Genomic DNA, 26,582 nt, shown 5'->3' with positions numbered 1-26,582 from the left:
TTGTGGTCGGATGAATGTTCTTTCGTATTTCCGTTGTGTCGATATCCGTTCATAGCGCTCTCGCTTCGCACTCGCTTTGTGTACAGTTCAATCAAGATCGATTCACGGCCTTCTACATGATATTCAGATTTCAGGAGTGAAGTCCACGCGACGGAACAGTCTCGAGGCAATTCTCACTTATGGTTCACACGAGCGTTTTGCGTCTTGGCTAGAGCCTCCAAATTGTCACAGGACCATGTCCAAGGCATCGACTTAATTAAATACGGGCATGGGGCATCATATTCATTGAAGTCGAGCTCGAACGTCTAGTCACCCTCGAGCCAGTGCTGGCGGATAATAACAGCTCATGATACAGCGACCCGTTGCATCATGTCGGTTTGAGCCGCCTAGGGGGTTACAGCGCGGCAAGGTTCTGGGCGGACCAGTCGAGAACGCCGTGCTAAGGGCGTCAGTCTGGCATTTGATGTTGCATTACGTTGCGTGAAGGGACCGCAGTGTATCACATGAGTGATTCCAGTTTTTTTCTTTGATATTCAACTCTTGCAAATACTTCGGGCATCATGTCGTACAGGAAGATCAAAGCTTGCTGCTTTTCGTATATGATCCCAAGTCCTGGTGGGAATTGTCATTATCCATGTTCATTATTCATTACATTGAATCGGCATCAAGAGAAGAAACTTTTCTTTGGCTTCTTTTCATGATCCTTCGCCCTTTTCCGCTTTACACTCGTGCTGCCAATGTCTCTGTTCGGGGTGGACGCCTTCTGCGGCGTCGGCTCCTTGACGATTTCCTTGATGGTTTGTCTTGACAGGCATCCATCAATGTGCTCATTGAAGGCACGCTCGTCCGCTGGCTGTGGGCGGCTGCAGATTGGACAATGCCACTGTTCCGGCGCCGCCACAGGAGCCAGAGCTGCTTCGGCGATAGCTTCTTGCTCCAAGAGAGAGCGCCATGCAAAACCGTTGGCATAGCGATTGTAATCCGCCTCATTGCTGGGCTTGGCCGGCATTGCAGCCGCAGCATCCTCTTCGTGTTGTTGTGAAAGCCTCTCAATCTCACCCATTTCCGCCTCTCGTTCCTGTCGTGCAGCTTCTTCAAAGGCCATTTCGGAATGTGGCCAAACTTGCCAGCCGTCATCGTCGATTTCGACTTTTGAGCCGCCGGTCTCAGTCAACTTCTGCCTTGCACGTCCGAAAAAGTCCACCTCCCCTTTTTTCGTGCTGACAAGATGTGTGCATCTCAATCCCATCAGTCTCAATTTCATCCCCGGGTTCTCCTTTTCTAGCTTTGTCAACATTGGCAATCCATAATGGTACAAATCTTCCGATGTATAAACTGCCTTGGGAGGCTGGACTTGGCGAGTGAGGACTTCGTACGTGTGCAGTTTGACTTTCAATACCAACGTCCGTCCCTTGAACTCGGTACGTTGCAGGTCCTCCTCTAGAGATTCGGCGATCCATTTCAGCTTATCCCGCAGCTCCTTCGGGTCTGACATGTCATGGAAGGTAGACTCCGTTCCAACGCTTTTACGCTCTGTCTCCTCCGCGGGCCGGACGTCAGTCCTCCCAAGTCCAAGATAAACACCGATCAAAAAATCGAATGTCTTCTCTCCAAATAATCTATTCAAGAAATGACGTGATGGGCCTATATCACCGCAAGTCTTTATGCCGATGGCGTCCAGCTCACGCTCCAGCACTCGGCCTACGCCGTTGACTTTCCGAGTAGGTAGGTCGCGCATGAAGTTGAGAATGGTGGTTCTATCCGAAGGAAGCCTGTATTGACCGTTTGGCTTGTTCTTGTTGCTGCAAATTTTGGCCAGTTTTGCATTCGCTGCGATCCCCGCCGAGACGGTGATCTTAGTCTCCTCAAAAACCTGTGCACGCATTTGGCTGACTGCATCCTCTGGAGAGAGATCGTGGTGCGCGCAATATTCTGTGATGTTCAAGTACGCCTCATCGATTGATGAGGATTCGAAACGCGGATCATACTCTGCCAGCACTTTGCGGACTTCCTTTGCTTTTGCAGTGTACTTCTCAAAGTTCAATGGAACGTGCAGTAGCTCAGGACACAGCTTGTCTGCAACGAAGCCTGCCATGCCACTACGGCAGCCGAACTGCCGGGCCAAATAATTGCATGTTGTCAAAACCCCCTTTCCGACAGCAAATGGTACTTCCTTCAGCTCTGGGCGATCAAGCTCTTCAACTGCAGCATAGAAGGCATCGCAGTCAACGTGCACAATTGCCTGACTCAGATCGCGGCCGTATTCAAGCTCGGCGATGTAGTTGTCCGCCTTCTTCTTCTCATTCTGTAGGCCACCGGCTGCATCAATTCGTTCCAGTTCGCGTCGCTTTAGCAAGATTGAGTTGATCTTGACAGTAAGCTGTTTGTCCTTCTCCTCCTCGTTGTTGAAATATCTGCTGCCCTTGCTTGCGTTGTAGATAATCTCAGACACTTTCTTCTGGTCGACTCCATCTTGTCCGCTCTTGGTGAGTGATGGGCCTAGAAGATGATATTTGAGGGAATGATGCTGGCTCGCCGCTGGCAAGTCTGAGCCCTGAACATCTTGATCTTCGCTCATACTGGTGGATCCAGAGTCTCACCATGCTATCATTCATGTATCATATGACTGTATGGCTGGACCGCGAGCTTACTGGACCTTCCCTGAGACGATGGTGGCGCGAAGTGTTGAAGTTTGGGCGGACGCGACGTGTAACGTGAAGCAGACGAGCTAGATTCGCGCTAGACCAATCGAGACTAACCGCTTCCTCTTCATACCACTTTGCCCAACTCCGAAAGACCCGGCATCCTAACAACAACCTAACGGCCGACGGCAATGCAGGGAAGTCGAGATGGAAGCAGCTGTTCGCTGGTCGCCGCATTCGGTCCCTGGTAGAGAGCGATTCCTGCTTGTCGACGTCACGGATCAGAGCCTCACATTGAACCACGTCGAGGGAAGAAGTTCAAAGGATGTCTCCTACCACACCGTGGCGCGTTATGGCCGCTTGCCCAATTTCGGAGCATTCGATTGGCACAAGACTGACGAGTCCATCGTTGCCCTCGGCCTTGTCAGCGGTAGTGCATGTCTGGTAAAGCTGAACGAGGACGAACGACCATCCCAAACTGTTGCTACATTCAAGCTGAAGCAGCAGCGGAAGTGCAATTCAGTGGCCCTCTCTACCCAAAACTGGCTGGCAGTAAGTTCAATCACGACAAGAGGCACGAATATCACCCTTTCTATCGTCGTTTTATCCATTTCTCATTTCAAGAGCACAACGACAGGCTCCGCCAACGGAGGGCTCTTTGCTTCTACGAAATTCGAGCGGGGTCCATCATCAACCCCGATTCGTGTATCCTATCGGAGAGTGAAGCTAACCTTCAATTCCTTCTCCTCAGGTTGGCCTAGATAAGACACGATCTGACATAGGACTCAACATATGGGATGCGAACACCGACAGTCAGAGCGGACAGGAGGCCCCCATAAGGAGGCTCTGTCCTGCAGAAGTCGTCTCCAGCGTGCGGTGGTTTCCTAGTCAACCACAAGAACTGATTGTAGCGGCGCAGCGCTCTTCCATCAGGATATACGATCTCAGAGATGGATACTTTGGATCTGGCAGCAATGTACAGGTGTCAACTCGCAACGTGAACAACATCACCATCGATTCCGATGAGCACTATTTCGCTTCTGGGGGGTCTACTGGCGATCCTGACGTCTCGGTGTGGGACAAGCGATGGCTCACCCAGAGTGTATCGGGCAATGGCGTGGCAGTATTCGACATGAAATCGGCTGTGGACAACTCTTCTCGAACTTCCATTTGGAGCTTACGATACTCTGGACAAAGGCGCGGGCGGCTCGCCATTTGCTCCAGCCGTGGAGAGCTTCGTGTGGTTGATATGGTGGAGGGGCGTACATCCATGCCAAACGCGAACGAGTACGTGCCTATCAATACGTATGGGGGAACGCCGTGGAAGACCAATTGCTATGTTGCACAGACTCGCAGGATAGAGGGACCACACGAAGACATAGAAGACGTCCGCCCTAACGAGAAGTTGATAGCCTTTGACTGGATTGCGGGGAACAGTGAGAATGAAGAACAAAAGGTCATCGCTTTACGGCCGAACCGGAAACTGGATATTCTGAAGGCACCTTGCACTATCCCACACGCTCGTATCAGCGCTCGACACGACTTCAGCGTCGCCTTTCACGATATATCGATAACCGAGATTGACCCAAGTTCAGAGGCCACCAGACCGAACCTTAGGCAGAGGAGAACAGCAGAAGACTTTGGTCCATACAGTGGGGAGCCCGTTAACGAAACGGCCGAGGAGAAGAAACTCTTCTGCGGCCCAGCCTCTCCCCGAATATCTCATCTACTTGCCCCAGCCACAGTTCAACGACAACGATGTCGCCAAGGATACCTTTTCAATTGTCATACAAACACCAAAATCATAGCCGGGAATTGGCAACTTGAGCGTTTGTGGGAGATTGTGAATCGCTTCTGCGAGCAATCTGCAAATGGAGGCATGGTTGCAGAATCGCTGGATCTGAGCTTCATCGGCGTGGCTGGCGTATGTTTGGAGAGACTTGGTACCAGCSCGAATCGAAGACTCTCACCTTCGCCGGCCAAGATAGAAGATGCTGTGACCGAATTGGCTGCGGCGCGGCGGTTGCCTGCTTTTGAGGGGCAGCGTACAAACTATGCTAACCACCGCCAGCTGTGCCTGGAGATGTGTGGTTGGAAGTGGACCACGGAGACGCTCGAGGACGAATGCTATCAGCTCATTGAACGTGGACTGCCATACCAGGCTATCGTGCAGGCCGTACTTCATGAACGCGTCCACGTTGCGCTCAACATCCTCCGAACACTGATCAGAAGCAAAGTTGTGCCGAACATTGGATTGGGTGCGTTGCTTGCCTCCGACACTATCAACGAAGAGCAGCGGGAAATGTGCATGTGGATGGCAGCAGACACGGATGATCCCGCACTGAAAGCGCTACTTACATTTCTAGCAAGCCAGGATTGGCGCGATGTGATGAAGACAAATTACCTCCATCTAGGATACAGGGTTGCTTTGGGCTTGAAGTACCTCAACGACACCGAATTGGGAGGCTTTATTCAGAGCGAAACAGCACGTGCCGTCAAGAATGGCGACTTGGAAGGCCTCCTGCTCACCGGATTAGGCGAACAGTCGATGGACCTCTTGCAGACTTACATCGCAAAGACCAACGACCTTCAAACCGCCGTCCTTGCGACAGCTTTCACGAATCCACTCTACGTCAACGACCCGCGGTGGGAGATGTGGAAGGAGACATACTTTACCCAGATGCAAAGTTGGCGTGCGTTCAGCGAGCGTTCACAATTCCTTGTCCAGCACAACCACATGGCCAAGACAAGAGATGGCCAGAGTCTCACGGACACTCCTGCGGGACAAGTCACCCTTCGATGTAATCACTGTCAGTCATCCCTCGCAAGACAGGACGGCGACACAATCGCCGGCGGAAATAGTCGAGGCTTCACGGGTCCCGCAGCTAGCTCGGGCATCATCTGTCCCAAGTGTGGCAGACGAATGCCACGTTGTGGTATTTGTAAGATGTGGCTAGGTACACCGGACCCTCACCGGCGCGGAGGAGCGACAGAGCTCTCGAAACTCGGAGATGTCATGGCGAAGTTTCTTACTTTTTGCGTGAGTTGTCAGCATGGCTTCCACGCGGATCATGCGAGAAGTTGGTTCAAGAAGCATAGCACTTGTCCTGTGCCGGATTGTCGCTGCCTGTGCAATGTGCGCTGATGCCAAATCCATCGATTGCATTTTCCAGGCTTCAAGGTAGGCGTGCGACTAGCCTTGGGCATGCTCAGAGGCATGTCAAAAAGTCCTCGTAAATTTTCCGGCGACATGCCGGCCGGTATACCTCTGCTGTAGGCGGGAATAAGATCGACGGTCCGCTTACGTGGGCTTTGGCTGGCATGAGGAATGAGGTCCTTTCAAACGCATGGCGGTAGCAGTGTATGACCAGTAACCTACCACTACAGCAAATGATCAGCTTAGTCACTTACCCCATTTCGATATATCATACACAATGGGTAACTATATATCAACAGCTCCAGTTCTGCGATTCGCCGCCTGTGGTACGGTCCGGACAGAGAGAGCGTGGCGGAAGCCGCGTCAACCCAGTCCAGTCTACGAGATCCGATGAAACTTCCCCCAGTGGACACATCCTCGCGTCCCGGTTGGCGAATCAATAAACACACTTCGCGAGCATTTACATGTACATCAGGCTAAAAGGCCCGAGACATATGTTCACGTGGGGTCGAGATTGCGTGTTCGGGTGATGTGTACAGCAGAGTGAACAGGTATGGAATTGCGTTTACAATCTGCAATTCGATTGAAGTTCTGAATGGATATGGTCTATATGGAACGTTTGAAGCTACGAGCGTAGTTTGCAGATGAGGAATGGCTTGGTGAGTGGTATGCTGTTGCTTGATTTCRTCCACGAAACATTGGAACACTTGCTTTGCGAGTCTTCACGCCTTGGCATCTCGTTGCGTGAATATCATCGGCGGCTAGCGCGGTGTCTTCTGCGTTTGTGCTACTACCTTACCGTAGAAGTCCTCCAGTCATTGAAGGAAAGATGGAGAGTTTCCTTTACAGACCAGATGTTCCACTTTTACCATAGATCAGATTAGTCTCTCGATCCCGACCATACGCCTGTGCGATATCATGAGGATCTTGCCAATTGTGGGAAGGCGAAAAGTTGAAAGTCTGGTACGGTGAACATTTGCCAAGTCCATCCACGAAGCCTTTCGGTGGAAGCATTCCATGTTGCAGGGCCACGACAGCGCTTCTAGAACACTTCCATTACCCTTGGAAACACTGAGATCAGGCGGTATGGGAAAGGAATGACTCGTCAGCTTGCGCACGCGGCGGGCGAGATGCTCATGTTGTTTAAGCTAGGATGCCGGGGGTCCATTTTCCAGAAGCAGCGAACTGACAGGGGTTGTGCAGTTTTTTGGCATATCTTTTGTCCGCACGCAGTAGGAGAGAGCGCACTTGCATTGATGAGGTGGCGAATATGAACGGACGTTGGTGGGTCGAGGATGCTGATCTTGGGAAAGAATTGTGGTGAAGGGTTGATCTTTGGTCAGATAGGGGATGTCAGTACATCAGCCACACTGGGAGCCTTGGCCTCACGCTTCCCAGGCGTAAAGATGGACGCGACCAGAAGTTCGGTTTGGTGCAATGCAACGAGCAGGAGTATTTGACGCGGATAGTGAGGATTGCGTTACACAGTTGTTCCAGGCATTCCCGCCGACCATGGCGGCGATGCTTTGGCCGTATGTTCAGAGAACGCGCGGCTTACGCGGCCACACACGACGCTCCCCACTCTTCAGAGCACCAACTCCTCCACCCTACCCATCCATTCATCTCGTTCGCTAAGCAGTCTCTTCCGCCAGATTTACATTCGACGTTTTCACAGTGTTTAATTCGGGGAGGCACTGCTTGACAATATTGTTGGAGAGGCAGTGACGTTCGTGGACGGTGGCAGTGCAGGGCAGTGAGAGACGATCGGCACTTGCATCAACCCTTCCATCCAACCTGGTCCTCGAGACGACTGTTCGGATTCGTTACCTTACATTGCGTTCAAAGCACCCAACCCACAACCACCACCACCACTACCCACGACAGCGACACATCGCATCTCCTGTCGAACATCTTCCACTCTCCCGCCGCCATGGCCGACCCGAATCGCATCCCGCGTCGCAAGCCCGTGCCCTCGGCTCAGCCTTTGAACGAGGACTGGGCCAAGGACCTGACGGTGCAGTTCCGCCGCACGCTGTCGACGAAGCGTATGAATGAGTTGAGCAGTCGTCCGGGCTCTATCCGCCGTGCATCGTCCCGTCGAGCAACCCCGGCGCTCGTAGTGGTGCCTCATTCGCAATCACAGTCGCAACCTCTGCCGCCATCTCGAGAAGCACCTGCCATACCCGGCGCATTGGATAGCGTAGCACGACCCAGCTCTCCACCACCCGCATACTCCTCGCTCAAGAACATCCCGACCCTCATCACACCGCCCACAGACCAAAAGTCATTACGCTTCCGCCATCTGCTCATGGGCCTGTCCAGCACGCCAATGAAATGGGAGAATCCGGGTCTATTGGACGAAGCGCTCGGCGTCATTCCTCTCCAGCGCATCTACGATGAGGCGCAGGAAGAATCTGACATGTACGAAGCCGAAGCTCAATCATTAGGTCCCAAAACCAAAGCTGCCTGGGGATACCAGGACTGTGTGGTCAAAGCATTGATGAAGTGGTTCAAACGAGATTTCTTTGAGTGGGTCAACCATCCCAAATGCTCGGCTTGCCGTGCGCCAACCGCCAGCATGACCTTTTCTGCGCCCTTGCCCGACGAGCAAGCCAGAGGCGCCAGCCGGGTTGAGCTGTATCAATGCAGCAACCCACAATGCCAGTCTTTTGAACGATTCCCTCGCTACAACGATGCATTTGTACTGCTTCAGACTCGAAGAGGCCGAGTGGGCGAATGGGCCAACTGCTTCACCATGCTTTGTCGAGCTATTGGCAGCAGGGTCAGATRGGTATGGAACGCAGAGGACCACGTCTGGACTGAGGTCTGGAGTGCACACCGCGAAAGATGGGTGCATGTGGACGTTTGTGAGGAAGCATGGGATGCTCCCCTGCTTTACTCTCGAGGTGAGCTTCATTCTTCCAATCCACTAGTGGCCAGACTCTAACATCACATCAGGTTGGAATAAGAAGATGTCGTACTGCATAGCCTTCTCGGCAGATGGCTGTGCAGATGTGACTCGCCGCTATGTGCGCAATCCGAACCAACACGCGCTGCCTCGCAACAGATGTGCGGAGGGTGTCTTGGCACATATCATCGGCGAGATCAAGGCGCTACGGCGCAGAGACATGGACAAGATGGAGCGATTCCGTTTGGTCAAGGAAGACATGCAAGAGGAGGAGTACCTTCGTTCACTCATTATCGAAGCTATCGCATACAGCGTTAGCAGGATCGTTCCAGGCGCGGCAGACAGCACCAAAGGCGACAGGGCGCCGCGCACTGATCCCGACGCACAGAAGGCTGCTGAGCAACAGCAGGAGCGAGCTCGCCTGAGAAACATTCGCCGCCCGAACCCCAGCAGTCAGCTACCACCGGATCGGGACCAACGTCAGCAATAACGCCATCGACTGCAAACTGTCCACATCACATTTCGATGCAATCTATTACCGGTCTTGACCGGATTTCTACAACAACCACTTCTTCTCTCGTATACGATCTTTGCTACTACCGCCGGGTTTCTTTCGTTTGTTTATTCAGCATGCATGGAGTTTGGAGCGCCGCTCGATGAATTTTGGAGGAGGCCACGAGCATGCATTTACGGGAACTATGGATTACGTCTTCGGCTCAGCTGGTCATGTGAGCTGCATTGGCGAGAGGAGTTTCACTATTGTCTAAAGCAACGGCGTTGGGGTCGTGCAGCGAGCTGCGTGAAATGGAGGGAGGGAGGCTGGTTAGCCGGAAGGAAGCAACGATGAATCTAGTATGAATCCAGTCTTACTGGCTGGAACGAAATAGTTGCAAAAGAGTAACAGTCTACGATGCCCTCTCACTTCGCTTCTCGTTTGCAGATTGCAGTCTACAGATTGATTGATCGATCTTCTATGATTCGCAGCTAGCGAGGCTGACACGTGGGGGCGGGGCCAAGCCACGCATTCCCAGCCCTGTTCTATCTTTGGAACAGAAACGCGCAACACTGTGCATTGCCAAGGTTGACCATGAACGGCTAAACAATGGTGTTTGAACGTGTCTTGAATTTGCTTGAGCGCGTGTCTTTGAACAAGTTTGTTCGATGGTTCGACGACTCAGCCTGAGAACGGGCTGTTTCTATCATCCAAGCAATGACCGCGAAAGCAGCCGCGCAAAGACAAATCAACGTGWTGATGTATGGCGAGGCGCGGTTTCAGCCCCCTTGTATTTTGGTGTACATGTGTTTTGGACACTGCACAAATTCTCGACGGCGGACACAGCGAGCAACACAAATTTGTATCTTCTGATGCGTCGAACACAACGCGTGTTAAAGCAGCACTACGGGACACAATATCGCAGCAAGCGAGGTTGTTAAAGGCAAAGATTTCTACATATTCTGCCATGCCGTCACAGGTAGTGACAGGGGTGCCCTCTTTTTAGTTTCATTGCGCCACCCTGCATGATGCTCAGCCTTCAAGTTTCGTTGTACACGATGATCGGCAGAAAGTCGCTCTGCACGACTATATGGCCTGCCACGTTTGCTGACGCTGAATTATTATTTCGTCTCTCCTCCCCCTTCCATCCTCCATCACCACCACATTCGTTCAACAACAAAACCATCGAATTTACGAAACCGCGACGATGGGCAAAGCCGGACGCGCAGCATGCATTCTCACCCCTATGCTCCTGACACTCGCGTCTTTCATCTGTTTATTACTGGTTGAACTCGGTGGATACAGCAAAGGCAATGATACCCTGAACGGCTTCAATTTCTTCACGGCGGACCTTACGAATATCACGATCCCCTCAGGAAGCAGCTCCGAGCTGGCAACAGCGATACAGCAAGCCAAGGATAGTGGACATTTGGCGGACGTATACCAGATTCACTTGTGGAACTATTGCTCGTCCAACAGCAGCAGCGATGGAGACATTGACTTCTGTTCGAAGAGAAAGTCCAACTTTGTGTTTGACCCTCTTGACGTCTGGGGTATTAGCATCGCAAACTCCACGGCAACTAAKACTGCGACGGGGGACAATGCCGTGGAATCGACAATCAACTCGGTGAAGAACAATTTGTCGCAGTATGAGGATGAGCTGCTGGGTTCGAGCGGGAAGAAGGCGTTGGAGGCGTATAGGAAAGTTGTAAGTACTGACGTGCAGAGGACATGCAGAGAAGTTCCAAAACGTACTTTGAAGCGTACAAGCACCTTTGCCTACCGCAAGATTGTTACGACACCTAGCTAACCTTCTTCCTAGGCCAAATGGATGTTCATCGGCTATCAGGTGCGTAATACTGCGAGACGGTGTTCGGTATTGATGAAGGGTATGAACAAATGCTGATGGTGCGACTCAGGTCTCCTTTTGGACAACGCTTGCAACGATCGCCGTAGGCCTTTTAGCAATCTGCTCTCGCTGGGGAAGTCTCCTTACGTGGATCGTAGCTTTGGTAAATTCCTCCCTCCCAAGACGGGTTTAAAAGACATGGATGATTCTAACAATTTCAGGTCTCCGCCATATTCACATTCTGCTCGGTCTTGACCAGCACGATTCTCTTCTCGGTCCTCGTGACGGCTTTGAATAAAGTCCTTGACGACTACAAAATCTCCCTATCCACCACTCGCGATACTCTTGTCGTTTGCTGGTTGGCAGTAGCCTTCAGCTTCGCGGCATTGATTTTCTGGCTCGCGAGCGTCTGTTGCTGCTCAGGCCGATCGAACCCTCACCACAAATCGAACAAGGGAGGCCTATGGAATGCCGAACCAAAGGGACAAGGATATCAAGACTTTGGGCGAGGTCGGGGAGTTCAGGTCGAAAAGACTGGAAATGGGTACCAGCGCGTTGCGAGCCCATATGTCGGCGGCCACGAGGATCAGGTGCCATTAAACGACTATGCGCAGCCAACTGGATATGGTAGGCCCGCGCAACACCAGACTGTCGGCTTGGAGCCATACCGTCACTCTTGAAAAGCTATGAATGGACGAGCTATATTGGGCGGGCATATCTTGTAAGGAAAGATCGCATTGCGACGGAGTTCTTGGGACTGGTTTAGGCACAATTGATGATACCATGATCAAACGGCTTTTGCAGTATATTACAATCGATGACGATTCGTGCATTGCTCTATCTCTTCCCTTCTCGTGCGTCCCACAATGGTCGCTCCACCAGCACAACTTCCAGAGGTCTCTCATGATCCTCGGCTGACCTGTCATTTGCCAGGGGCACCACGCCAAGTATCGATCGATATTGCAATGTGAACCACCAAGGCCGCTCTGGCGTTGCTCGTGACTCGTTCTTGGTCAGCTGCTGCTCCTCTGTGCTTGCAACGCGCGTCAACCGGCGTGCGTCGCCATCGTCGTCGTTATCGTCCAAGTCCATTTCGTCTTCGGGCCTGGTTATCCTGTCGAGGGGTACATTCTTCCATGCACCATCCTCGTACCGCCGAACAGTCTCCGGCAGGCCCGTGCGGTGGTGCACAGGCATCTTGTTGCCGGCACCGCTGTTGGATTTCAATTTCTTTGAGGCCTGAGGTGGCATCGACTCGCTTTGGCGTCGCTGCTTCTTCGACGGCTTGCCTTGAAGATCCGTATCAACGTTCAACATGAACAGCCAGCTACTTCCATAAAGCCATAGTCTCGCTGCGTTGTGCTTCACGTCCCACACCGCACCAATCACCCGATCGGTCAGTTTACAGAATTCGTCGGGCAGCACTGAGGTTGGGTTCCGTCGGCTCCAATCGCTCAGTCTGCCAGCAAGGACGTCAAACTCGTACATTTGATGTCGAGATGTCATGACCCACAACCGATGAGGACCCTTGGGGATCTCGTGAGAATGCGCGTGTGGATTGTGACGGGTGGCATGTACGCCAGGGTTACCGTTCACAAGATCGTCTCCGTGCACATTCTTAGGGGTAGGCCGGAATGACAGTACCAGAGGTGCAGAGTCGAGTCTCGGTAGAAGATGGCCTGCGGGGTTGTCCGTCCAGTGTTGACCAAACAAGATGTACTCTTCGTCGTCGTCATCTGAGCTGTCAGAATCAGAGGTATCGTCGTTTTCCTTGTCCTTGGGCTCATCTTTTACAACATCGATTGCAGGCGCCGTGGGATCTTCGTGTCCTTCCAGCACCCATGAGTCCAAGTACCCGGACAAATCGGCAGCAACGAGTACAGAGCTGTCAGGAGAAAATGCCRGGCGGGATACGGTTCGCTCATACTGCTGGAAAGCCGTCGGTATAGTAGACTGCCGAACATCTCGATCAAGCTCTACCACCTTGTTCAAAATGCGGAGCTGCTTCGGCTTTGATGCATCTGCGATGAGCCGTACCACATGGACTTCATTGTCAGGGAGAACCGCTGCGAGCCATTTACCATCCGGTGAGAACTCCAGTAGTCGTGCGCCTGCTTCAGCCAGTGACCTGGGCACTTCCACCCTGCGCACGGCCAGTCCATCCGCGTCTGTCCGTTTCTTCAATTGAAAGACCTTCACATGAGTGCTTGTGCACACTGCAACAACTCTGCCATCGTCAGATATGGCGGCACTCCGAATGTAGTCTTTCGCGGTGAGCTCAATCTTGGCCACCAATTTCCGGGGCGGCTGTGGCTCAGCAGAAGTATCATTCGAGGTGCCCCGAGCGATACGCCAGATGCTAACGCTCTGTTGCCACCAGCTGATGAGAAGCCTCGCATGCCGAGCACTAGCCACTGGTGACCGCTGCGGGAGGCTGACCAGAGACCTGCCATTCTCTTTGCCAAACTCGCGCAGAGGCGTAACGACAGATGCCAGATCGCTACCTCCTGTCACTATCACACTCATGCCCTTGCTGTCGTACGCAGACATGGTTTTGACCTCGCCTTGGTGAATCTTCCTGTGCTGTGTCTTCGTCCATGTCTGGCGGCCATTTGTGTTTGTGGTGTGTTGGAAGATGGTGATTTTACCATCAAGACTGCCCTTGAAGACAGACTTTCCATCTGCACTCACCACCAAGTCTAGACAATCCGACTCGTCGACGCTGAGACGCTGAATCATCGAGTAAGACTTTCCATCCCAGAATACCACGTCTCCTGTCGAGTCTCCAGACACAATATCTCCATTGGACAGGCACTTCACTTGCCACACAAGCTTATTCTTCGGTGATCCAGGAATCGAGCTGCCTAAACTCATTGTGCGAATGGTTGTACCGTTGCGAACGTCCAGCACACGGATTGTGCTATCCGCAAAACCTGCCAAAACGCGATCCCTCGTCTGGTATGTGATGCTGACGCACTTGGCATTCTTACCACTGATGCGCGCGAGGAAGCGCTTGAATTGAAGGTCATTGTCGGCTGTCGAGAGGAGAACAATGGCGCCATCTATGCATCCAGCGACGAGATCTTGCGAGTCCGCCTCGGCCGTACCGCTGCTGTGGCGCGGAGGTTGGGCTGCAAAGCACCAGACCTGGCTGAAGTTTCCAGTCGACTTTCTCTTTGGAATGCCTAGAGCAAGATCCCACTCGGTGACAGTGGGGGATGTGGCGATGCTGAAAAGGCGATGTTGGCCCAACACAGGCCGTCCCTCAATATCTTTCTCGTCTGCCTCGCGTGTCCAGAGCAGCCCGTCAATACTGGCGTTGTCACCCGGAAATATTGCCTCCTGCACCCAGTTCCCGTGTTGCGGATTCCAGAGCTCGATATCGCCGTTGGCTCGTCCAATTGCGAGTTTCAATGCCGGCTGCGGAAGCCCATCTGGGATGACATCGTCGCTGCTTCGCGAGAATGCAACGGCACTGATACTGTATGTCGGGTAGGGCACGAAGCGAGAGCGGTGGACGTCCATCGTGGTCGGCCTGCTATTCTGTTGCAGGATCTCCCATCCTCCGCGTGGGTTTGCGAAAGCGGTATGAGACGACGATTCTGTATTTGAAAATCTTCAAGGTCGAAATCTGCAGATCTCCCGTCGGACTTCGGGCCGACAATCGATAAGGACTCTTGCAGCACCTCATGTCATATGAGGTGAGGCGGTGATGAAGAATTGACCAGGAATCAATGATGTTGTGGCACAAGTACCTAATTGAGTACAGACCGCGCTTCCGACGGTGTGATAGCCAAGCGATGCTATTACCTCTAATAGAATTGAACGTTCCGAGCTGGTGTTCCAGTGACAGGGTTAGGGTTGATGTAGTGTGAATCGATCCATTGGAACTCTTCGCCATACTGGCAGTGGTCGAGATGACTGACCTCCACCTTTGCACAATGCACTTGACACCAAGCCGAGAACAACAAGRGCATCTGCAATTCCTCGGTATTCAGTGGCTCATCTCGGCAACGAGAACCTCAATGGAACAAAAGTGACATACCTTCGCCAATCACCAGATAGTGACGTGCCACCAGCTGACACCGTCTGGATTTGAATTGTCCGAAGATGACTGGCAAGTACAGACCAACGGGTATATATGTAAAGTCCCGTCAACACGGTTCGTACAAGCCAGTCGAAGCAGATGATGTGAGATGCGTGGTTGACAAGAACGTTAAGTACAGCTATGTCTGGGTATGTTCTCGAGCCAAAAAAAAAAAAAACCTGAGTGCCATCGTTGATTCCACGATGGTCTTTGTCGTTCCCCTCTCTCATTCCTTCAATCTGATTTCAACCAAGTTAAGTATGCAAGGTCGCTTTTTTCCTTCCTCCACTCATCTTGCAAATGCTCCCTCCCACACAGATGTCGACCACCCAAATTTTATGGGATCGACCGATGTAATACACAAGGAAATTTCTTCAAACAAAGATGCAACCGCTCGCTTCGAATGCAAAATATGCAAAGGCGCTCGTACACTGTTGATACAACAAGCCGCCGTAGCGGAGAGCGTCACTGAGTTTGGCCAGCCAGATGACTGGCCAGGATGTGGTTGGCCGACGTACCGAAAGCCTGTCTGCTAATTTACAAAGGTCGGCTGCGGCATATAGTGTTGCGGGCCCGACGCAAAGCTGTTGTGCTGAACATGTTCTCCGCTGGAGGGTGGCGTGGGAGAGCAATGGGCTATCCGGGGCTGCATGGCCGGGTTCGCGTAAACCAAGTTGCCGTCTGGAGTTATGGGCGGCGTGAGCATGCCAGGAGCACCGGTTGCAAATCCGGCCTTCTGTGGAGTCTGTGGTACGAGATATGTGTTTGCAGGCGGGTCCACGTCCATCTGGGATGAATCATTCATCGGCTGTTGTACCGCACGTTTCGCCAACATGGCCTGGTGCTGGAGGAACAAGTCAATGGTTGTTGATGCCGACGAGAGGTGAGGTGAGGCGTATTTCCTCAAGAGCGCCTGAGACGGGTGGCCAAGACGGTTGGAGAGATTCAACACCACTTGGGCATCGTAGCGTGCGGACCAATCTTCGTATCGAGACTGCTGGCGAGCCAATATGCAACGTGCTAGTGCCAAGCAAGACCGTGCCATGACAGACGGTCGCACGGGAATGAATTCCTTGTGGTATAGTGCCAGCTCGGATATGTACCATGACATGTGCTCAAGCTCGGGGTCAAAGGAGACTTCGGTCAGAGCAAGCTGCAGGAAGCCGGTGACGGTCGGGTGGCCGACCACCCAGTTGAGGGTCTGCAGGACGTGCCACTCCATCTGAGTGAACATGTCGTCGTCATAAAGCGAGCAGCACATCGACTTCAGTTCCCGAATCGTTGGCACGCGCTCTTTGCGGTCGCCGTACTTGGCGGCGATTAGCAACGCAGCACAGCCCACAAGTTGATAGTGACGCTTGTAGACTACTCTGCGCGAGCAGTAGCGGTCTAGAAGGTTGACTGCGAGGTGCAAAGTCTCAGGAAGGAGCTGAAAGGCGTGATGCGCTTCGAGCAAGAAATCCAGAAGGTAAGGTCTCATGAACCACTGAATCTCAGTCTGGATCTCGATGGACTGAATGTCGGGCATTGTCTCGGCCTCCATATGCTCCATATGATCCAACACGTCTTCTTGATACTCCTCAGCTGTAGCACGAGAGAGCTCCTCGCCAATGGTCTTCTGCCTGAGCTTGGCCACGTTGCGAGCTCGTTCACGCTCTGCCGCCGCGCGCGCATACATGCCGTCGTCATCATCGTGACTCTCAACAAAGTAAGAGTCACAGTAGCCGAATGCAGGGAAGGTCCTTGGGACTTGCAGCGGAAGCTGCTGTACTTGAGGTTGATAGGCCATGGTGTGGCGATGTCCAGGGACGCCGGGGTGTCAATGCTCCAGGATCGACAGGGTACAGCAGTCTGATGCCTGTCGGGAAAGAGTGATGACCCGGTTGAAGAACTTGATTAAAGAGTGTGGTCCCGAATGTGTGGGCGCGTAAGGATCGTAATTAGTTGGTGTTGGTGTGAGCAGAATCAAGTCTTCAAAAATCCTTCAAATTATAGACAATAGCCAGGGAGTGCCTGTATTGTATTAGTATGATAGCGTGTAGTGTTGGGGAGCTGCCAAAGGAGACTGCATACCTTGGGAATTAGATTAGAGACCACTACTTGAGCAGTCGTGGGTAAGAACGTGCGAATGGACCGTCTCCTTGCAAGCCACGGCGAAGAAGCCGATAGGCGAAGTGATCCGGTAGTTCGTCTTCGGTCGCCAATGTGCACCTTGACAGGATGCAGAGAACGAGCTAACGCCTCCACTACTGCTGGTGAGTGCCTGTTTGGGTGGTTTGGATCTGGCAGCCGTAAGAAATCTGGGGAATGTTTAGCCTTTCCCACTTTGGCCAGCAATGTACAACCAGGCAAGGGAGATGGCCCTTAGCACAGTTCACGACACCACATACCTGAAAGATCCAGGCGTAAGCTCTGCGACGGGAGAGACGAGTGTGATGTCGGTCGATGGGGATCGAACTGTACAGTGTCTGTCTGATAATTGACAAAGGCTGTTAAACGTAAAAAGTCAGCAGACGATCATTTGAGTAAGCCTCCTCGATGTGATATAAATGCAATGAGGACTTCCAGAATGCTGATGCCACCACCAATGGAAGATGAGCACACACAGGCGAGTAGAGCGGCGTCTTGGTCGGTGGATGGGGTTCGTCCTATCCATTGGAATTGGCTAGGGAATTCAAATGCCTCAAAGCCAAGGAATGAGACACGGACAATCCAGCATGGGCTTCGCGTCAATGACGATGAAGAGTCGAGCCGGTTCTACTCTTCGTGTCCTAGGCTCTACGCAGTGTAGCGAGCATTGCAATGAAGATTACCTCTCCTGGGATGTGGGTAATGCAGCCGAAGTATTTCCTGAAGCTCCCGCCCGATGGTTGTGCAATGCTCGCTTGCCAAAGCCCATTTGCTCGAGGGCGAAGATGAAAGGAGCCTGTCAGGAGATGATGTGGCCCTGAGGGCAGTCGGGATGATGTCCAGCATCGTCCGCGGTCTGCTACCTTAGAGATATCGTGTGCCATTCAATTCAGCAGAGGGTGCCCGATCCATTCCAGAGATTGGCCTTGACTATATTTCGGTTCCTGAGAGGGAGGGCCTAGGCCCTGAAGGTGTAGATGAGGAAGGCACGCAGAAGCCAGCACAGCAACGACATCTTGCCCGGCATGCTCATTGAGGGCTCCGTTTCTCTCTGGACAACGCACTAACAGAACATTTTCTTCTTATCTTACCTTGCTGTCGCTCGAATCAAATCAAGTAGTCGGAGGACGGGCACGAGACCTGATGGCTTGAGGTCCGATGGAGACGCTGAGGATGGCGAGGGTCGGCAACGGAGGTGATGTACGGAGCGGAGGGCGGAGGAGACGTCGGGGGGCTCTACGGTCAACGAAGAGGAGAGGTCGACGTGAAGAGGGTCGGGGAGGTGAGGATGTCGATGCTGACGGTGCTAGTCTTGTCGAAAGACTGAAGACTTTGCTCGTCGTGATCCCGTTTGGCGAGACGGCAAGGAGGCAGGCCGTGCAGGAGTGGAGCGAGACAAAGCCGGAGAAAACCCTGGCAGATGCTGCTCGTCGTTTAATCACGACTCCATCAAAGACGGGCGGAAGAAGGAGACTTGAAAGGACGACAGACGAAACAGTAACCCCCCAAATCCAAGAAACTTAACCAATTTAGGTTCACCACATCCTGCACTTTGGCTCGGTCTCTCCCAGGATCCCTGCGAATGGTTTAAGTGGGGATATTCATGCACTGCGGCAACTAGCACAACCGCTATCCTCGTAACCAAAGGCTGCTGGCCAGGGCCTGTTCATCCGCCCAAGCCCTCCCAGCTGAGCTGAGCCGTGGCTGATTAGCCGGCGTGAAATCTCCCAGGGCCCTGCTTAATTGATTCAATGATTGCCAGCGATAGTCCCGCGCCCCTTTGCGTGAGAGTGAGACAGCACCGACTGCCCGCTCACCCTCATCCTCAATAATAATCTCATTAAGCTGTTGGCCGCAATCTTTCACCACCCAAGCCGGCTGGCCGTCATGGCTCCACTCTGCCCGTCCACCGTCGTCGTTGGACGGTCGAATCACGACAGCCAATCGCCCTGCGCTATGCAACGACCTCACACTCAAAAAGCTAGCCTCCGAGCGGAGCCACCGGCCAATCCTCACTTGGCTTCGCCATTTCCAGCAGCCGCACTGCATCTGCTCTTCGCTACCACGCTGGGCGAGGCTACCCAATGACCCGACTTGATGCTACTCGCGGACACCACAGCCGCCGCGTGCAGGCTGAGACGCCTCGACGACGCGTTTCTCTGCACCAACACATGAGGCAGCGTGCAACAGACTCCACACTGACGCAKACTTGCATTTCTTCATTTGCACGCCCAGCCATTGATGACCGGTCGTATTCAAAACGCCGTTTCGTGTGGCCATTGTCCGCAGAACGCGGCCAGACACGTCCATTTGCTGCAGGCTGCTGCACGCCACTACTGCTCGACACCCGCGAGCAGCTCATCTCTCCGTCGTACAATTGTTTGCTCCTCCTGCTGCGCTCCACCCTTTCTTCTTGGTCACCGTCCCTGCACTGCGCACTGCAGATAGCGCCCGTCACACCGTTTCCGTGCCTATAATACACCGGTGCAACTTCGAAAGAATTACTAAACGTCCGCTTGTTTCCGCCGACCCAGCCGCATGTAATGTGCTGTGCGAAATGATTTTTTGTTAGATCCATGGCAACGACCCAAGACCTCATCGCGGCGATTGCCTCGATTCCGGATCCGATGACACAGCAATATTGGACGAAATCCACCTCGCTGTTCATTCCCGATACATACCTTAGATAGAAACACCTCATTTACGCACGTGAGGCTTGCGAGATGTCGCGTGTTGCTCTCGGGACTTTTGACGTATGGCCGAGAAGACACCCATGCGCGCCGCTGCATTAGTTGCATGCATGTGGATGATTTACTCGCCGACTACGGAGTAGTCTCCAGCCGTTGCATATACAATAATAATGATGCGCAGCCCGCTGCTCGCCTTGCTTGGGCTCGGACATGGCGTTTCGTCTCCCTAACCTCACGTTTGTGGTTCCACTTCTCCGCTACCTGGGTAGACACCGATGGTCGCACTGGATATATACAACGGCAACCGAAATGGCAACCTTTGATGTTCCCCAGTTGGTTTGGAGACGACCTTCACCGGCCGAGTCAGATTCGCTCGCTCGCTCCGCAACTCTATCTTAGAAGCGACAGGACAGATGCTGTTGATCGGCACCAACAGCGCATACCTGAGAACTAGCCGAAGTTGGCAAATACAGTCTTCCAAGGTTGTAGTAGAGGCACGTGTAGAGAACTTGCTTTCTGCGTCTGCAGGTTGCCTGCCACCTGCCACCGGCGTGGCTGATTTGGGACGTGGCGAAGGCTTTAGGGCCGCATTGATGTCTTTTCAAAGCTCTACTAATGCGGCTCTGCCGTGCTGTATCTGATTGCGACTGTGGATGGGCAGATTGGGTATAGGTGGCCTAGACCGTTCGTGGCAATGCCGCAACTCGTTGACAAACCTGTGACAGATGCACTCGGCACTTTCGCAGGGTGCCGGTGACCCTTCGAGCAGTCACACGCTTGGTCTGAAACATCAAAAAAACATGAACGCGGAACCATTCGTGAGGTGGAATCCATAAGATCTCGGCCACGAACACTGAGGGAACATCTATGGTCTCCGCTTGCAATTTGGGTAGCATTATCTGGGTTCTCTCTTGGGCCGGGAGTCTCCAAATCTCGCCATCAACTCCAATGCATGGAGAGGCTGGGAAACGTTCGACACTACTGAAGTAACAGCACAATGTCGCGTTCACGCGCGCGTTTCGCATCGTGTTGCTGTCCATTCGGATGCAACAGCTGCTTGAGATCCTCCTGTGGCGGAACTCTGTTTGCACAGACATATCCTTGGCCTGATATACACCGGGCCACCAGAAGTTACGCCATTGCCTCGAATATGCGCTCATAATTCACGTGCAGACATCTGCGCAAATCACCTCGAGCGTGTCAAGCGCGTCTCCGTGCCTCCTTTCGCGCGTTATTCGAGCTTTGCTGGGGTCGGTCAAGTGTTGCCCTTCGCGTCGCCAAGATCTGCCGCTCTATGCACGAGCGTTCTTCTGGGTCTCGTTCGCCGTTGCTCGACTATCAGCATTCAGCCATGATCCATCGCTTCAACTCTGTGAAGCGAAGGGTCAGATAAAGTTCAGGTCAAGTCAAGTCAGCATTCGGCCCCAGTTTCTGTGTTCGACATGGCCCAAGTGCTTCGCGCAAGCCCCGAGGCCCCCCCCCCGCCCTTGTGAACCTGCAAGTGTACTTGCGTCTGACTTACATGGCTGTTTGAGAATTATTTTCTACCCATGAGAGCTCGTTCTGGCATTGGCAAAGATGATACCCGCTGAATCGTTGTCAGGCCAGAGAGTCGAGAATCCAATCAACTTGATTCGGGGATCTGCCCTAGCCATGTCGAGCATGTATACCTCATGCATACCACATGTTGTGAAACATGTATCGTAAACACCCGCTTTCCACAACGGAAGGCCTCCCCGTTGAACTGCATCGCTAGGTCATATCGCAACCGATGTCAACGGCTGTTGATCGAAGCAGCGCTCTTTGACAATCAATAGTCGCTGAGTAGAGCCTTCATACGAGTCAAAATGGAGAGCATTCGACTGTGGTTCCACGCCTAAGACGTTGTTTTTCGTGCCCTCAATGGGCTTCATCAGCATGGGAACGAGGGACCTGTCATCAGCGTCCCGAAAGACATTATCCATGATCTCGTTCGTGTTGGAATCGTTTCCGTCATCCATGCCTTCATAGATTTCTTCGACCATTCGTTTATTCATTTAGCTGACTGGTCAACCAATGGATGTTCCCCGGATCGTTCGCTTCTATTTCTCTACCCACTGATCACCATACCATTATTAATTCATTCCTCAATTGGTCCTAGCAATATTCTCCTTGTTGGTACAACCTCAACGGCATCGAGAAGATAGGCCTAGGTTGCGGCGGATTTAGACACAGGCAGATCTGGACTGTACCTCACTTGCTTGTGATGATTCAGACGGGACGATTGACACGCTTGATTCCGAGCATCCACATCAGACGCCATGTCACCAGAGAGCGCAAGACTCTTCGCCCATGGAAAATACCGACTATGGTCGCAGCGCAGCTATCCTCCTAACACGCTTAGCCGTGATCCTGGAGACTCGTCAGACTCACAATCTCGAAGGATGCTGTAGCATAGATGTCAAGACTCACTGCGGCAAGTACCAATAATTTCATCATTACTGGGCTTTGCCTTTATCATGTATCACTATCGTCATCATGCGCTGCCCCAGAAATCTAACATCGCGTCGGCGCAGCCTACGCTGTTCACAATCGGAAGATCGTGTCCACCTGGTAGCTCCACAACTTTGATGTTGTTCTTTCCCAAGGCATTGCTCATGTCTTCAACCGTATCTTTTGCCAGAATGACTGTATCTTGCTTTCCCAGAATCAAAAGGACTTGTCTCTCAGCGAGACTGCCGGAGGAGATTTCGCATCGCCTACCGATGATTCTAAGCCTTTCGTGGTTGTCATAAATAGGACCATTCCTCAAAGTAGACACAAAGCTTGGGATAAATCCGGGATGAAAGTCCAGCTGCCATTCCACTGCCTTGTCAGGACAGATTCTTACACCTTCAAAAGTCTCTATCCATCCACCATTCGATGTAGCAGGGTCTGGAGTCTCGTTGGTGATAGTGCTCGCAATGACGGGAGCAGCGTCAGCGGCCGGCGGACTTCTTAGAGCAGGCTCCCCTCCCGTTAACTTCATACGCATGGTAACGAGACGCTCCACTACAGCCTCAGGAAGATAGCCGCCGTATATGAATTCACTCGCCCGAGTCATCCTCCCGGGTCTAATCACGCCGGCGGGTGCGAGCAATACCAGACTGTGGACAAGCTTTGGGAAGTACGATGCGAAACATGTTGCTATACCACCTCCAAGGGAATAACCCACAATGCTGAAGCCCTCTCCACACCAATCAAGGGGAGAAGAAGTAATGACTGCAAAGATTTGCGAGCTGAACAGTGCGAAATCTTGTCTATGGGTGGAAGGATTTGGAGCATCCGAGAGCCCTCTCCCGAGCAAGTCGTAGCAACACACTCGACACCCATTCGCAGACAACACCTTCGCCAAACAAGCCATTGACAAGCAGGGAGTGCTAATCCCATGAATGAGCAGCACCTTCCTTCCGTYCTCTGGACCAAACTCATACGCCCGAGTTACTCCATACGGTGTCTCAATGTCTCTAGCACCGGGGAGGGCATTTGGTGGGTATGGAAGATTCGACTCTCCCTCAAAATCCCGTGGTGCTCTGTATATCGATAGCCGTGTTTGGATCGGTTCCTGTGATGCCAGTCTCCACAATCTCGCGGCGAGAAACCCTATAGCGGGTGCTGCTGCCAAGACAATGCAAATATTCCTGATGCTGGAGGGCCGTTGTATCAGTTCCATGGCAATCATGTGCATGTTCCGACGCAAGGAGACAGAAAAGGAACTTTTCTTCCGTCGCAAGGAGAGATGATAGAAACCGTGTGCCACAGTTCACCAGAGAGTGGTTCGTGGATGGTGTTACGAAGTGGTCGGAAACGCGGCAAAGTCTCCTTGCGCCGGAACGCACTTGGTCGAATGATCCCAGCGTCTTTTTCGCATTAAAGTTTATGCGTGATGACCAACCCGCTTCGGTTGTGGTCCTGTCTTGCGAGAATTGATCCAATGCCAACTCAGCAGCGCCAGGGTGCTCGAAAGCACACTGTGCATTTGGTATCCAACGATGTAATGCTGTAGTAACTTGCGCAAGGGGCGGGATCACGAGAATTTTTCAAGCAGTTAGAGTGGACAGTGTATTATTATGACCGTGTCGAACGAGAAGTCTCTCAATCTCGAGCATTATCATTCGAGCTTGCCACATGTGATCTTTCTTTGCTTATCGCAGTCGTCGTCCCGGTCACGTTCCTTACAACATACGAAATGGGGTATCTCAAGCAGTGCATCCAATCAAACAAAAATGACGCCAAAATGAGCGAATCGCTCGCTCCACAACCATCGAACGTGTCCAGGCTCGTAACGAGGCAAATTTTCTCTCGCTGAAGCCAACGCCCCATGCATTTCCTCCTCGAGATACCGACCGATGAACACTCAAGAGTAGGACGTTATTTCCGACGTTACCGGAGCGTTGCAGACTTTTCAACCCAGACAACTTCGCGGTCGATAACGAAGCTTCAAGCGTGGGACACTGCTCGCTTTCAAACTGCCTGTACCTGTTCGTCCCGCCTAGGAATCGAGGCAGGGTAGCCGGCTTGATATCTGCTGCGTTACTGCAGGGCGAACCGGCGCTGCTGTCTCAGGTGGTCTCCCGGAGAACAAATGTTTTTCCAGCTCGATACCAGAATCTCGATCTCCAGGCGCTTCGCTTCCGTCGAGATGTAGCCTGCCTACACCCGCCCAAACGTCGAGCAAGCCCTTCATGCCTCCAACATCACCATCGCCACCCCCGTCCTCACCTGCAAAGGCATCATCTTCAATACCATCTTCGAGTTCAATCTCATCGTCATCCAGACCAGAGAGTATTCTTCCTCCTAGCTTCACATCGCTCACTCGTACGTGATATTGGAGCGCTTTCCTTCCATCTTCTATCATTGCCTCTGTTGCATACATGCACCTTTTCAAGCTCTGGTTGATGTTTTGGGAATTGACTAAAAGCTCTTTGTGCTTTTCTAGATCCACGCGCAAGCGCTTTTCGTCTTTTGCCAAACGGTCTTGCTGGGCATTGGAAGATAGCGCACTGTTGCTGCTCATCAGGCTGTCGTCTTCTTCCGAATCACTTTCGTCATCCAGATCGATCAGTCCAGAAAGCATTGCGGCGGCGTAGGGATCGTCGTCTTCATCCTCGTCTTCGTCCTCGCCGAGCATGCCGAGTGACCCTCCAGAGGATCTCGCATGGGTAGGCTCGCTCGCAGCCATCGAGAACCGACCAGCGCGAGACAGACGACGAAATCGTTTGAGCTCCATTTTTTGTCTTCGAACCTCACGTTCAAGGCTAGCGTTGATAGCCAGCAAGCTGGAGTTCGAAATCTCAAGGTCAAGAACCTTCCTCTCTCTCCGGGCGTCAGCAGCGAGCTCTGATATATTTTTGGTCGGACTTAGCGCTCCGTAATCGAGAGGTGGAGATAAAGGAGAGGCGAGAGAGGTATCGATGATGGGAATAGTTTGTGGTGGACTGCCGAGTCGAGGAACATGATTTGCTACCATCGGCGCATTTGTTAACGGTGAGGTTGGACTTTGGGTGTCGACTGCAGTAGCAGATCGCCTTCGTGATGCGTGGGAGTTCCCTGAATCTATGGAAGATAGACTGGGAGATTTGTGATGGCGAGACACTCCTCCGCTTGGTCGTCTAGCCTCTTCCAAAAGAGGCATATCTGCGGATCGATGTGCTTGCCGTGGTGTGGGACGTGTGCCGAAGATCTGCGATGCACCTTTTCTGTAGGACAAATGTATATTCTCTTTGCTGGGCGAAGGGGCTCTCATGGGCTGTGATTGCGATGCTGCCGGGAAAAATGAAGGCACACTGCTGCCAACCGCACTCAGGGCTGGTGACGCCATGGGAGGGTTTCTTGACGAATTCGACTGCGATTCTGGCCGCTGCCAGGAGCCCTTCTCAGACATGGCTGACATGAGAGGTGAAAGTGATTTGGGCGGTACATGGGTTGTGTCCTCCTTGCCATCCGCGTAGAAGAAAGCGGGAGTCCGCTTAGGCTCTGGCCTCTTCCCCACATACTCCTGCCGGGGGGCATCGCTGGCATGGRAGAAGCGACTCTCAATGCTGTCCTGCTGTGAAGCGAGGTCTGCATAGCCAGGCGACCGCACCAGAGACGGTGAGCTGCCCGCGCCCACGGAGCTCTTCGGTGCGCTGAGTCGTGCCTGAGCCCTGTGCTGCCCATATCYAAGTGAGACGCCCAGTCCACTACCACCACTGCCACGTCCTTGTGCTGCATCGGGCACTCCTAGATTGGTCGTGGCCGCGCTCTTCGCCCGTGTGTCCACCGGCGACTCATCCTGTAGTGGCGAATTGGTACTGCTGTCGACCCGGGACCTGCGCTTCGCCGAGCGCGGAGTGATGTTGGCATTGACCGTCCCCAGTGCTGGCCCCTTCGGTGTCTCATCTGTCGGTCTGCTTGCAACTCGGGGTGATATCAAGGGCGACCCAGGTCGGACGCCGACGCCACTCCCGGTAGGAAGACGAGGTGCTGACGGCCTGAGCTGTGGGGTACTCGTCGAACTGCCGGCCACGCGCGGAGTCAACGGCGGCCGTGTTGGCTTTGATAGCCGTATGCGTTCGGACGACATGAGCGAACCCTCTCCACGGCGAGAGCGGTGTGGTGCACTACCA

At 52.9% G+C, this 26,582-nt stretch overlaps 8 protein-coding genes; 3 read left to right on the top strand and 5 right to left on the bottom strand.

The window, feature by feature from the left end:
• Positions 1-664: 664 nt before the first annotated feature.
• RCC_02433 (related to DNA polymerase IV, DNA-damage-inducibile protein dinP) lies at positions 665-2,578 on the bottom strand (the record flags this gene model as incomplete). Its single annotated transcript, XM_023767724.1, has 1 exon — positions 665-2,578. One exon carries the CDS (start codon positions 2,576-2,578, stop codon positions 665-667), a length of 1,914 nt encoding a protein of 637 aa, XP_023623492.1.
• Positions 2,579-2,849: 271 nt separating this feature from the next.
• Positions 2,850-5,787, top strand: RCC_02432 (uncharacterized protein; the record flags this gene model as incomplete). XM_023767723.1 has 2 exons in its annotated part: positions 2,850-3,194; positions 3,394-5,787. The coding sequence occupies 2 exons, from the start codon at positions 2,850-2,852 to the stop codon at positions 5,785-5,787; spliced, it is 2,739 nt and encodes a 912-aa protein (XP_023623491.1).
• A 1,942-nt stretch (positions 5,788-7,729) lies between these two features.
• On the top strand, positions 7,730-9,197 carry RCC_02431 (related to Protein PNG1; the record flags this gene model as incomplete). XM_023767722.1 has 2 exons in its annotated part: positions 7,730-8,705; positions 8,758-9,197. The coding sequence occupies 2 exons, from the start codon at positions 7,730-7,732 to the stop codon at positions 9,195-9,197; spliced, it is 1,416 nt and encodes a 471-aa protein (XP_023623490.1).
• A 1,210-nt stretch (positions 9,198-10,407) lies between these two features.
• RCC_02430 (uncharacterized protein) lies at positions 10,408-11,729 on the top strand (the record flags this gene model as incomplete). XM_023767721.1 has 4 exons in its annotated part: positions 10,408-10,908; positions 11,023-11,049; positions 11,120-11,212; positions 11,271-11,729. 4 exons carry the CDS (start codon positions 10,408-10,410, stop codon positions 11,727-11,729), a joined length of 1,080 nt encoding a protein of 359 aa, XP_023623489.1.
• Positions 11,730-11,886: 157 nt separating this feature from the next.
• On the bottom strand, positions 11,887-14,574 carry RCC_02429 (related to UTP4-U3 snoRNP protein; the record flags this gene model as incomplete). Its single annotated transcript, XM_023767720.1, has 1 exon — positions 11,887-14,574. One exon carries the CDS (start codon positions 14,572-14,574, stop codon positions 11,887-11,889), a length of 2,688 nt encoding a protein of 895 aa, XP_023623488.1.
• Positions 14,575-15,668: 1,094 nt separating this feature from the next.
• On the bottom strand, positions 15,669-16,925 carry RCC_02428 (related to cyclin B and related kinase-activating proteins; the record flags this gene model as incomplete). Its single annotated transcript, XM_023767719.1, has 1 exon — positions 15,669-16,925. One exon carries the CDS (start codon positions 16,923-16,925, stop codon positions 15,669-15,671), a length of 1,257 nt encoding a protein of 418 aa, XP_023623487.1.
• A 5,546-nt stretch (positions 16,926-22,471) lies between these two features.
• RCC_02427 (uncharacterized protein) lies at positions 22,472-23,647 on the bottom strand (the record flags this gene model as incomplete). The annotated part of the gene is made up of 1 exon (XM_023767718.1): positions 22,472-23,647. The coding sequence occupies one exon, from the start codon at positions 23,645-23,647 to the stop codon at positions 22,472-22,474; it is 1,176 nt and encodes a 391-aa protein (XP_023623486.1).
• An 819-nt stretch (positions 23,648-24,466) lies between these two features.
• RCC_02426 (uncharacterized protein) lies at positions 24,467-26,539 on the bottom strand (the record flags this gene model as incomplete). Its single annotated transcript, XM_023767717.1, has 1 exon — positions 24,467-26,539. One exon carries the CDS (start codon positions 26,537-26,539, stop codon positions 24,467-24,469), a length of 2,073 nt encoding a protein of 690 aa, XP_023623485.1.
• Positions 26,540-26,582: the final 43 nt, after the last annotated feature.

Source organism: Ramularia collo-cygni (assembly GCF_900074925.1).
Source record: "Ramularia collo-cygni strain URUG2 genome assembly, contig: RCC_scaffold03, whole genome shotgun sequence".
Lineage (NCBI taxonomy): Eukaryota > Fungi > Ascomycota > Dothideomycetes > Mycosphaerellales > Mycosphaerellaceae > Ramularia > Ramularia collo-cygni.
Note: the sequence above shows the minus strand (reverse complement) of the source record. Positions and strands in the feature narration are given on the sequence as shown.